The 13,483-nt window shown below is 49.0% G+C and overlaps 1 protein-coding gene across 12 annotated transcripts in view; it reads right to left on the bottom strand.

Annotated features, from left to right (window-relative positions):
• Nucleotides 1-13,483, bottom strand: part of spdl1 (spindle apparatus coiled-coil protein 1) — a 232,230-nt gene that overhangs the window by 93,331 nt on the left and 125,416 nt on the right. For 11 of the 12 annotated variants that reach the window (XM_049740261.2, XM_049740280.2, XM_049740227.2 and 8 more), the window contains 2 exons: nucleotides 1,195-1,301; nucleotides 6-126 (listed from right to left, as the gene is read on the bottom strand). The exons of the other annotated variant lie outside the window; for it this stretch is intronic. In XM_049740261.2, coding sequence (XP_049596218.1) covers nucleotides 6-126; nucleotides 1,195-1,301 — 228 coding nt within the window. The remainder of the gene's footprint in view (nucleotides 1-5; nucleotides 127-1,194; nucleotides 1,302-13,483) is intronic. 12 annotated transcript variants of the gene reach the window in all.

The raw sequence follows: 13,483 nt of genomic DNA, 5'->3' as shown, positions 1-13,483 counted from the left end.
TATACCTGTTTGAGAAGACGTTCATCTTTGAAGAGTTTCTTCTCCAGTTCAAGAACTTTTTGGCTTTCTAACAAAGACTGCATCCTTTGCATGGAAAGTTCATCTCCTAAACGTTCCACATCCTTACTGCACATGTTAAAAAGAGGAACATATCTTAAAAAAAGGGTAAAAGAACACAGCTCACTTAACTACTCACAAAATCTAGGAATATTAGGACGCACAGTATTCAAACTTCGGAATAACTTATGAATGGATAAATGTATTTAAAAAAAAACTATAGGAAATATGAAACTATCAGACTCAATTGTCATGGCAAGCGGGACTCTAATAGATAAACCGTATTTTTCACACCATAAGGCGCACTGGATTATAAGGCACACGCTCATTGAATTTTTTATTTTAGAAATAATTTCATATATAGGATGCACCGGATTAAAAGGCGCATAAAATAGAAGCTATACTGCAACAAACTAAGGTTGACTAGGGTTGCGGTATGCATCCACTAGCCAATAACCAATGAGCCCTCTGTAAACAATCGCGTTTCTCAAACTATCTCCTATAAAATCATCGGAACTGACTAAAGTTCGATCTAACACAGGGGTCTCAAACTCCAGTCCTCGGGGGCCACATTCCTACATGTTTTCCAAGTTTCCCTTGTTAAACACACCTGATTCAAATGATCAGTTCATCCTCACGTTCTGCAGGAGCCTTTAAATATATTTTAAATTTCAGCGACGGCTCTGTAACAATAATGCGACCAGCGCGGTGCAGTTGCGCAGTCGGCGACGCGCTACGGTTGGGCGTTCGGCGGTGTGCTGCAATTGTGCAATCGTACAAAAATACGCAAATGAAAAAATGCTTAAAATAGGCGTTTTTTTTGTTTGGAACGGAGACATTTTTTTCCATTATTTGTAATGGGAAAACATGATTCGGAATTTGAACGATTCTCAAACAGCTTTCTGGAAAGTATTGTGGTTGAAAACCGAGGCTCCACTGTATTTCAAATGGTAGGAGAAAGCCAAAATGACTTCACCTCTGATGTTTACAGTGCATTTTAGTTTCATTCCCAATTGGGCACCGGTTTGCTATTATAGTAGTCATTTATACCCCCAACAAAAAACTCTACAAACAAACAAAAACAAACAGACAAACACAGAAACAAACACAAATATACAAATAAATAAATAAACTCACATTGCATTGTCGAGTTTCATTTTGAGCAAGACAGTGTAAAACGTTTCATCCTCGCCTGTACCAATTTCTGAGGCAGGTGCATTGCTCTCCTTGGTCTTTAGCAATACCTGCATACAAATATGCACATGTACTGGTTTAATACACCATGATAATAATTTAGAAGTTAATACCATTTCATGAAAGATGACAACAATTAAAGGGTCTCCACACTTTTGTTTTAAAATTCACGCTAGTCCTTCCACATAATTCATCCGATTCACTCCATTCCACTTTTGACGTATTCAAAGTATTCACGTGATGACCGCTTGCATTTTTCTAATACCAATTTCTACAAAATTTGAAAATTTATGGCAAATTTTTCCCCATTTGTTCTTAATGGCACATTCAACATTTCACATTTACGTCGTTCCAGTTTGAAATTCACATCATTCAGCACATTCAATTCACATTGGGGAAGCTTTTCGACATTCCCAAAATTGCCAAATTCAAAAATTTCACGTTTTCAAGTTAAAAATGTCCACAAAATTTAAAAAAAAGTCGTTTTTTACTTCTAATTTCTACATTTTTCAACCGATTCAACTCATTCCAAATTTAAACTGTTCATCTTCTGCCTACCAATTGCCAATTTTGAAATTCACGCCAAATTCTCTTAAATTTCGTTTTTCAATTCTAATTTCTACATTTTTCAACCGATTCAACCCGCTCCAACTCTCAAATGTCCATCTTTTTCCTACCTATTCCAAAACTTCTCACTTCCGAAAAATTCTAAATTTTCAATTTTGAAATTCACGCCAAATTCTCCAAAATTTTGTTCTTCCCTTCTAATTTCTACATTTTTCAACTGATTCAATGTGTTCCAACTTTGAACTGTTCACCTTATGCTTACCATATTCACCCCCTTCACCCCCACTTCCACTATGCTTACCCAATTCATCCCTTCATCCCCACAGTGTGGCGGCCATCTTGGATTGACCCAGAAGTGCCCCAGAATGAACACAGCGAATTGGAAGTGCCCCAAAATGAACAGGAAGTGCCCCAAAATGAACCAAAATGAACAGGAAGTGAACCGGAAGTGCCCTAATTTTAACAGGAAGTCAACCGAAAGTGCCCTAATTCAAACCGGAAGTGGCTTAAATTGAACCAGAAGTGCCCCATATAAACCCGAAGTGATCTCATTAAACAGGAAGTGCCCCATATAAACCGGAAGTGACCTAAATTAAACCGGAAGTCCCACAAATAAACCGGAAGTTACCTAAATTAAACAGGAAATGCCTCAAATAAACCGGTAGTGACCTCAACTGAATTGGACGTGACTCAAAACAAACCGGAAGTGCCCCATATAAACCGAAAGTGACCTAAATTAACCGGAAGTGACCTCATTTAAACTGGAAGTGGCCCCAATTAAACCGGAAGTGGCCCCAAATAAACGGGAAGTGCCATAAATTTCGTTTTTCACTTTTAATTTCTCCATTTTTTGTCAGATTCAACGCATTTCAACTTTAGAATTTCAAAGAGAACCTTTTAAACCTGTGGTTTTTGTTTTGTTCCAAATTTAAAAAATGTTGGCGCAATTTTTTTAAAAATTCCCATTCATTCTCTATGGGGCATTCAATATTTGTTGTAATTTCTATATTTTTCAACCGATTCAACCCATTTCAACTTTAAACTATTCATTAATTTCCTACCTATTTCACAACTTCCCACTTACCAAATATTTCACATGTTCAGTCCTGAAATTCACGCCAAATTTAACAAAAGTTTGCTTCTCCCGTCTAATTTCTATATTTTTGACCAATTCAACCCGTTCCAAGTTTCAAATTCAACATTTTTAATTTTGAAATTCACACCAAATTTTCCAAAAATTCATGTTCCCTTCTAATTTCTACATTTTTCAACTAATTCAACCCATTCCAACTTTAAACATAGCTATCTCCAAATATTTGTTCAACCTCTTCGCCTTCACACGCAATTTATCCAGACATTGCATTTTCTAGTTACTACACAATGTTATGCAGAAGTGTACTTGAATGATGAATGGTATCATTTATAGTCATAGAGAGTTGGTGTCGTGAAATATTTTCTCCTGGGCACTGATCTAATTCAAAGTCAATTCGCATTTGAAAAATAGATAGATCTTAAAGTGAATCTCTAATCCATGTTTCCATTAGGTTAATATATACTGTTTTAGTTCTTTTTTGAATGAAAATTGAAGTACATTTCAGAATCAGAATCAGCTTTATTAACCAAGTTTGTGCATGCCAAACAGTGAATTTGACTCCGGTTGATCTCATTTAAGTGACTAACAACATTCAGGTAACTAACAACATTTAAGTGGCGAGAGTAGAATATTATTATTGCACAGTGAGTCTCTATGAGTGATGCGAGTTCATGAGAGCGACAGCCTGGGGGAAGAAGCTGTGTCTGTGTCTGCTGGTTTTGGCATACAGCGCTCTGTAACGCCGTCCAGAGGGAAGGAGTTTGAACAGACTGTGTCCTGGGTGAAAAGGGTCGGTCTGCGGAGATGTTACTTGCACGTTTCCTGGTCCTGGACAGGTACAAGTCTTTGAAATGAATTGCAAGATCTCTACTTGCAGATAATAATAAAAACAAATGGCTGCTCTGGATTGGCACTTAGAGACCACCTTCTACCTTGATCGTGCGTCTTGTGTATGAATCATCTCCATCCAACACCACCCGTAGATCAGAATCTGTCTGCCAGCCCCTTGTCTATACTGTTAGAATAGGCCTCTTTGGCACATGTGATTAGATAAGTAACTTGAGCTATGCCGTTATATTGCTGTAACCCTTCTCTTTGCTTTATTGGCTTTCTCTTCTCTATGACACTCTTGTCACGGTTGGGTGGAGCATGGAGCAGGACGACCAAGTGCAGCTTGGACCAGGGTTTATTGAAGCAACTCAAAAGGCAAACTGACATGACTTAACAAACAATAACTTGACTGACTGACCGGGACGTGAAACAAGAAGACAGCAGGACATGACGGCATCAAGACAGTACGACAACCCCGAACGACAGCAACCAATGACCCGACAGGGAGTGAGGGGCAGACAGGACTTTTATACACGACAGGTAACGAGAGGCAGGTGGGAACAATCACACTGATCATGGGCACACAGGAGGGGAGGGGCGAGCACACAGACAGAAACCAAGACAACAGACACATAGTGGAGCAGTTGGGGACGAGACGTGACAGAACCCCCCCCACAAGGGACGACTCCCGACGTCCCCAAAAAAAAACTAGGGGAACCAAACCGCACTCGGGCGGCGACTTGGGGAACCGAACCGCACACGGGCGGCGACTTGGGGAACCGAACCTCACCGCACTCGGGCGGCGACTTGGGGAACCGAACCGCACTCGGGCGGCGACTTGGGGAACCGAACCGCACCGCACTCGGGCGGCGACTTGGGGAATCGAACCGCACCGCACTCGGGCGGCGACTTGGGGAACCGAACCGCACTCGGGCGGCGACTTGGGGAACGGAACCGCACTCGGGCGGCGACTTGGGGAACAGAACCGCGCTCGGGCGGCGACTTGGGGAACAGAACTGCACTCAGGCGGCGACTTGGGGGACAGAACCGCGCTCAGGCGGCGACTTCGGGGACAGAACCACACTCGGGCGGCGACTTGGGGAACAGAACCACACTCGGGCGGCGATTTCGGGGACAGAACCGCACTCGGGCGGCGACTTCGGGGACAGAACCGCAGTCGGGCGGCGACTTCGGGGAACAGAACCGCGCTCAGGCGGCGATTTCGGGGACAGAGCCGCGCTCGGGCGGCGACTTGGGGAACAGAACCGCGCTCGGGCGGCGACTTGGGGAACAGAACCGCGCTCGGACGGCGACTTGGGGAACAGAACCGCGCTCGGGCGGCGACTTGGGGAACAGAACCGCATTCAGGCGGCGACTTGGGGGACAGAACCGCACTCGGGCGGCGACTTCGGGGAGAGAACCGCACTCGGGCGGCGACTTTGGGGACAGAACCGCTCTCGGGCGGCGACTTCGGGGACAGAACCGCACTCGGGCGGCGACTTCGGGGAACAGAACCGCGCTCGGGCGGCGACTTCGGGGACAGAACCGCACTCGGGCGGCGACTTCGGGGACAGAACCGCACTCGGGCGGCGACTTCGGGGAACAGAACCGCGCTCGGGCGGCGACTTGGGGAACAGAACCGCGCTCGGGCGGCGACTTGGGGACAGAGCCGCAATCGGCGGAAACTCGGGGAAACACAACCGCACTCTGCGGCGACTCGGGGAAACAGAACCGCAATCAGCGGCATACGAAAGTCAGCGCCGCAATCGGCGACATTTAAAAGTCCAGATCGCGATCAGCGTCAATCGGAAGGCGGAGCTGTGGCAGCAGCATGAGCCACCACGCGCCACAGCAGTGGGAGTGGGGCCAGGGACGATCGCGGGTCCGGCGCAGCTGGCTTGAAATCTGGCGACGCCCGCAGGCTGCAACACTGGGATGGAGCCCGGTGGTGGCCGCGAGTCTGATGGCGCCGGGAGGCACTCCGATAGCTGCCGCGGGTCCGGCGTCGCGGCAGCGAAGTCCGATGACGGTCGCAGAGGCGATGGTGCCGGGAGGAACTCCGATGGGGGCCGCGGGTCCGGCGTCGCGGCAGTGAAGTCCGATGACGGTCGCGGAGCCGATGGCGCCGGGGGGGAATTCCGATGGCGGCCGTGAGTCCGGCGTCGCTGGAGCAAGATCCGATGGCAGCTGCAAGCCCATGGCGCTGGAACAAGCTCGGACGACGATCGGGCGTCGCAGCGGGAGCTGGTGGTGGAGGGGGGTCCAAGCGCTGGTCGCTGTGATGGTCGGATCATTCTGTCACGGTCGGGTGGAGCATGGAGCAGGACGACCAAGTGCAGCTTGGACCAGGGTTTATTGAAGCAACTCAAAAGGCAAACTGACATGACTTAACAAACAACTTGACTGACTGACCGGGATGTGAAACAAGAAGACAGCAGGACATGACGGCATCAAGACAGTACGACAACCCCGAACGACAGCAACCAATGATCCGACAGGGAGTGAGGGGCAGACAGGACTTTTATACACGACAGGTAACGAGAGGCAGGTGGGAACAATCACACTGATCATGGGCACACAGGAGGGGAGGGGCGAGCACACAGACAGAAACCAAGACAACAGACACATAGTGGAGCAGTTGGGGACGAGACGTGACAACTCTGCACATACGTAGAAGTCACTCTCAGTTAAGACTACTGAGGAGGGCGGCCCAGAGTAGTATAAGTCAGGCGTTTTAGGCAATAATTGATACGTGTGTTTATACGCAAGCAATACAGGCAACTTTAGATCTGCGATTATCCTGAGGATTGGCAACCTCAAATAACGATAATGCCATACACTACTACAACTACTATAATTACCTAATACAATTTTAAATTTTAGCTCTCTGTCAATGACAGGCGCACAATCAAAGCTACAGCAACCGGAATATCAACTCCGTGACTGCGCCTGCGCTCTCTGACTGTAACCAATTTTGTTGTTTGATCAAATGCTCTCCTTTCAAAAACACATTAAGAACATAACTAGAACTGCATTTTTTCACCTCCTTAATATTCGTCTGATTCTTTCGTCTCGTGAACTTGAAACTATTATACATGTGTTTATTATGTCGCGCCTTGACTACTGTTACGTATTGTTCTCTGGTCTTCCTAAGTCCAGTATTAAAAGTCTACAGTTGGTAGACTGCGGCGAGACTGCTCACACGGATGAGAAAATGTAATCACATTACCCCAATATCAGCCAACTTACATTGGCTCCTGGTCCATTTAAGATGCGACTTCAAGGTTCTTTTACTAACTTATAAAACACTACATGGCTTAGCGCCTTCGTATCTCGTCGACCTAGTTGTTCCTTATGTTCCGTCTCATAACATCCGCTCGCAAAACGCTAGCCTTTTCGTGACACCGAGGGCCAAAAAGAAGCATTTTCTAGAGCATTTTCTATTCGGGCTCCAGAGCTTTGGAATACCGAAAGCCGATACCGATAGATATCAAAACTGCTACCTCAGTAGAAATATTTAAGACACGATTAAAGACACCTTTTTATGCTATGGCCTGTAATTAACCTGTGTTGGCTGGAGTTTGTGTTTTCTATCCTGCCCCCCAACCCACTCGGTTAAGTGAGACCCAAACTGAAAATATTTGGTCGATCAATCGGGATGAGGGATCTGAAGCGGATTACTACCCTCCCAGACATTGCCATGACCATCGAGGGCACCTTCCTGCAGCTCTTTACTTTTAATATGGAAATATACTTTTTCTTTGGATTGTTTTACATTATTTGTTCTATGTGCCCTCTCTGCATCCATTGCAGCCTGGTCATCCTGGAAGGGGGATCCTCCCATCTGTGGTCTCTTCTCAAGGGTTCTCATTTCTCCCTAGAAAGGGTTTTTGAGTTTTTCCTTGCCCTCTTGAGAGTTGAGATCAGGGGATGTTGAGAATAATTGTCAATTTTGCACATGTGAAGCCCTATGAGACTTGATTGTGATTCAGGGCTATATAAATAAACTTGACTTGAATAGTCGTTTGGCTGTTGCCAAGTCTGAGTCAAAAAGAGAAAGTCAAGCTTACGGTTAATGAGGAGATCCTGGATGAGATGCACTTTGCTCATGAATGGGCGGATGTTATGCATACCAATGTTGATAGCAAAGGAGGCAGTTTTAACAATAGCATTAAGCGACTTAGCCAGACTGGCTAAGGCATGTTGGATTATTGTGCGAGTGGAGTAGATTTGAGAGCAACGAGAGGTGGACCAAGTTGAACTGGGGGTACTGGGGTTGTTTAACTTGATATGCCTGCGGGACCCACAATGGACGTATCGCCGATGAGGGGGGCGAGCGATGAAGCAGTACCGGAGGTGGAGGCTGTGATGTAGTACGGCAAATCCAGAGGTCAGCGGCTAAGTAGTGAAGATGTTCAGCCACAGGATGATGGCAGAACCACATGACGAGGCAGGAACGAGGTAAACTCTGGAAGCTGGTGCCGTGACAACCGGACTCAAAGCAACTAGCTCAGATCAGGCTGCCGAGAGACAAGTAATGTCTCTGAATGTGCACACTATTCCCTATACAGTGGAGATCTAAAGTCCAGACACCCCAGGTAAAAAAATGGTATTAATATCAATAAAGAAGCCAAAGAAGGACGAAAAAATCTCCAGCAGGCATCGAATTATAGATAAGACATTCTTATGATACGTTAACAAAGTTAGAATTTGTTGCCATCATTTACAATTTCAGAAAAAGAGAAACAAAAATAATGGCCTCTGCAAAACTTTGGGTAGCCTGCAAACTTAATTCGTTAAAATATCAGAGTGCCTATTTTTGGACTTCAAAAACAAAACCGAGATAATTCAGAAAATTAAAGACATGCCTCTGTCACGCCCGTGCCAGAGCACGCTTGGCCTGCACTTCGCTCGGCCACACCCCTTTCGTTACCGTAATGTCTGTCACCTGCTTCCTCTTGTTACCCTGTGTATTTAAGCCCTGCCCGTGTGTTTCTCCCTGTCGGTGTCTACCGTTGTGTCCATTCCTGTTCGTGCCCAGTGTTCCTGTTCTTGTCATCTGGTTTTCCCTCGGTCTGTCTGAAGGCTCACGGTCAGAATTTTAACCTTGTCCAAGGGGACTTCATGTCGGTCAGTCTGTCTGTTTGCTGGCCGTGAGTCTCCCTCCCGTCTGTGTCGTCGGTTCCCCACCTGCCTCCCTTCCAACTCCCTTTCCCTGCAATAAATCCTTGTTCAAGCTGCATTTGGTTGCCATGGCTCAACTCATTCCTGACAGCCTCTCTCTGCAAAAATAGTGAAGGAAATGGTAATTTGAATGGCAAACAATATCACCGATCAGCAAATCAAGGACATCAACTCAGTTCCGCGCTTTCTCAATTGCCTGTGATGGATGAGTCGTGTGGCGTGACCGATATCGAACAGACAGCTCTGCTATGCAGGTACGTGAACTCTAATGGGCCGCAAGAAGAAATTGATACCACTAAAAGGCCAAACACGGGGTAGGACATCTGCGAGACTGTGCTGCAGTGTTTAAATGACAGATATGCACACTGGCCACCTGATTTCAGTCGCTACAGACGGCGCACCGAGTATGAGAGGGTCGCAAAGGTTTGTGACTTTATGACAGAAAGCATTGGATCTAAATTTGCTTGCATTCCATTGCATATTGCACCAAGAGGCGCTGTGAGCGTAAACATTCCCACCGGAGTGTATGGAGGTAATGAACCTTGTCATCCATATTGTGAACAAAATAATCGTAAAAACATTAAACCACCGCCAGTTCCGTGAATTGCTAGATGAAGTTGACAGCGAATATGCCGATCTGCTGCACAACAAAGTCCGCTGGCTTTCCAGTGGTGATGTTTTGCGGCTCTTTGTTGCTTATTAATTTGTAGCCTACTTAATTATTTTAATAGTAGGCATACAGCTCATGTATTGACAGTCTATGTTGCCTTATAAGCTTTTAGATTTTTGCGGCTCCAGACAGGTATGTTTTTTTTGGGGGGGGTCAATATGGCTCTTTGAACATTTTGGGCTGCCGACCCTTGGTATAGGCACACGTTTGGTCGTAAGGATATGAGAGCAAGTCTGTGTAGTGTACATGGGTGAGTCTTTGGGTGTATGAATGTGATTCTTGTGTGTGTGATTATTGGATGAAGCGTGAGGGGTGTGTGGCGAGTGTGTGTGTGTGTGTGTGTGTGTGTGTGATGTGTGATTCTGCAACAGACAGAAATACAGCACGTAAGTCAACGCTCAACTTCTGACGTCACACAACACAAGTAGACGGCACACATTACAGAACTAACTCCGCGTAAGGGTTCCGCTATACTAAATAACCATAAATAAAATACTCTAGGCAACACACCAAACATAAGTCATGGAGATATCAAAATACATTTGCTGGCGGCCGTTAGGCGCCGTGCTGCTGCGTAACGGCTACTCGTACAATACGAGGCAAATGTAAAGGAGCGCGCCAGAGCACTCAATCAATCGGCACGCACACGAAGCAAACCGCGATGTGACATACGGCACAACAGTGGACGGTAGTAACAATGAAACGTATATACTCACTTTGTGTCAAAGACACACACGATCACAGCAACGTAATCAGTCTATACCAGCAACCTTTAACTTACCGGTGCGCACAAGTGAATGGGTGGAATGTCTAGACCCCGAATGTAAGACAACCCCCACAACCGTCTTATTCCATCCATCCATCCATCTTCTTCCGCTTATCCGGGGTCGGGTCGCGGGGGCAACAGCTTCAGGAGGGACTCCCAGACTTCCCTCTCCCCAGCCACTTCATCCAGCTCATCCCGGGGGATCCCAAGGCGTTCCCAGGCCAGCTGAGAGACATAGTCTCTCCAGCGCGTCCTGGGTCGTCCCCGGGGTCTCCTACCGGTGGGACATGCCCGGAACACCTCCCCAGGGAGGCGTCCAGGAGGCATCCTGATAAGATGCCCGAGCCACCTCATCTGGCTCCTCTCAACGTGGAGGAGTAGCGACTCTACTCCGAGTCTCTCCCGGATGACCGAGCTTCTCACCCTATCTCTAAGGGAGAGCCCGGACATCCTGCTGAGAAAACTCATTTCGGCCGCTTGTATCCGAGATCTCGTTCTTTCGGTCACGACCCATAGCTCGTGACCATAGGTGAGGGTAGGAGCGTAAATCGACCGGTAAATTGAGAGCTTTGCCTTTTGGCTCAGCTCTCTCTTCACCACAACGGACCGGTACAGGGTCCGCATTACTGCCGACGCTGCACCGATCCGCCTGTCGATCTCACGCTCCATCCTCCCCTCACTCGTGAACAAGACTCCAAGATACTTGAACTCCTCCACTTGGGGCAGGATCTCATCCCCGATCCGGAGAGGGCATTCCACCCTTTTCCGATCGAGGACCATGGACTCGGATTTGGAGGTGCTGACCCTCATCCCGACCGCTTCACACTCGGCTGCGAACCGTTCCAGCGAGAGCTGGAGATCACGGCCTGAAGAAGCCAACAGCACCACGTCATCTGCAAAAAGCAGAGACGCGATGCTGAGGTCCCCGAACCGGACCCCCTCAACGCCTCGGCTGCGCCTAGAAATTCTGTCCATAAAAATTATGAACAGAATCGGTGACAAAGGGCAGCCTTGGCGGAGTCCAACCCTCACTGGGAACGAATCCGACTTACTGCCGGAAATGCGGACCAGACTCTGGCATCGGTGATACAGGGACCGAACCGCCCTTATCAGTTGGCTCGGCACCCCGTACTCCCGAAGCACCCTCCACAGAACCTCCCGAGGGACACGGCCTTCTCCAAGTCCACAAAACACATGTGGACTGGTTGGGCAAACTCCCATGCACCCTCGAGGATCCTGCCGAGGGTGTAGAGCTGGTCCACTGTTCCACGGCCAGGACGAAAGCCACACTGCTCCTCCTGAATCCGAGGTTCGACCTCCCGACGGACCCTCCTCTCCAGCACCCCTGAATAGACCTTACCAGGGAGGCTGAGGAGTGTGATTCCCCTGTAATTGGAACACACCCTCCGGTCCCCCTTCTTAAAGAGGGGAACCACCACCCCAGTCTGCCAATCCAGAGGCACTGTCCCCGATGTCCACGCAACGTTGTAGAGGCGTGTCAGCCATGACAGCCCCACAACATCCAGAGCCTTTAAGAACTCTGGGCGGATCTCATCCACCCCCGGGGCCTTGCCACCGAGGAGTTTTTTAACTACCTCAGTGACTTCGACCCCAGAGATTGGAGAATCCGCCTCAGAGTCTCTAGGCCCTGCTCCCTCAATGGAAGGCGTGTAGGTGGAATTGAGGAGGTCTTCGAAGTATTCTCCCCACCGACTCACGACGTCCCGAGTCGAGGTCAGCAGCACGCCATCCCCACTGTAAACAGTGTTGACGTTGCACTGCTTCCCCCTCCTGAGACGCCGGATGGTGGACCAGAATTTCCTCGAAGCCGTCCGAAAGTCATTCTCCACGGCCTCACAGAACTCCTCCCACGCCCGAGTTTTTGCCTCAGCAACCGCCGAAGCCGCGTTCCGCTTGGCCATCCGGTACCTGTCAGCTGCCTCCGGAGTCCCGCAGGCCAAAACGGCCCGATAGGACTCCTTCTTCAGCTTGACGGCATCCCTTACCGCCGGTGTCCACCAGCGGGTTCGGGGGTTGCCGCCACGACAGGCACCAACGACCTTACGGCCACAGCTCCGGTCGGCCGCCTCAACAATGGAGGCGCGGAACATGGTCCACTCAGACTCAATGTCCCCCGCCTCCCCCGGGACGTGGGAAAAGCTCTGCCGGAGGTGGGAGTTGAAGCTCTTCCTGACAGGAGATTCTGCCAGACGTTCCCAGCAGACCCTCACAGAGCGTTTGGGTCTGCCAGGTCGGACCGGCATCTTCCCCCACCATCGGAGCCAACCCACCACCAGGTGGTGATCAGTTGACAGCTCCGCCCCTCTCTTCACCCGAGTGTCCAAAACATGCGGCCGCAAATCCGATGACACGACTACAAAGTCGATCATCGAACTGCGGCCTAGGGTGTCCTGGTGCCAAGTGCACACATGGACACCCTTATGTTTGAACATGGTGTTCATTATTGAAAATCCGTGTCGAGCACAGAAGTCCAACAATAGAACACCGCTCGGGTTCAGATCAGGGGGGCCGTTCCTCCCAATCACGCCCTTCCAGGTCTCACTGTCATTGCCCACGTGAGCATTGAAGTCACCCAGTAGAACGATAGAGTCCCCAGAAGGAGCGCTCTCCAGCACTTCCTCCAGGGACCCCAAGAAGGGTGGGTACTCTGAGCTGCTGTTTGGTGCATAGACACAAACAACAGTCAGGACCCGTCCCCCCACCCGAAGGCGGAGGGAGGCTACCCTCTCGTTCACCGGGGTGAACCCCAATGTGCAGGCGCCCAGCCGGGGGGCAATAAGTATGCCCACACCTGCTCGACGCCTCTCACCGTGGGCAACTCCAGAGTGTAAGAGAGTCCAGCCCCTCTCAAGAGGGCTTGTACCAGAACCCAAACTGTGTGTGGAGGCTAGTCCGACTATATCTAGTCGGAATCTTTCTGCCTCGCACACCAGCTCGGGCTCCTTTCCAGCCAGAGAGGTGACATTCCATGTCCCAAGAGCCAGCTTCTGCAGCCGGGGATCAGACCGCCAAGGTCCCCGCCTTTGGCTGCCGCCCAGCTCACATTGCACCCGACCCCTTCGGCCCCTCCCACAGGTGGTGAGCCCATGGGAAGGGGGAC

The sequence above is a fragment of the Syngnathus scovelli genome, chromosome 1 (assembly GCF_024217435.2).
Source record: "Syngnathus scovelli strain Florida chromosome 1, RoL_Ssco_1.2, whole genome shotgun sequence".
In the NCBI taxonomy this organism is placed as follows: domain Eukaryota; kingdom Metazoa; phylum Chordata; class Actinopteri; order Syngnathiformes; family Syngnathidae; genus Syngnathus; species Syngnathus scovelli.
This window is presented reverse-complemented; position numbering and strand designations above follow the sequence as displayed.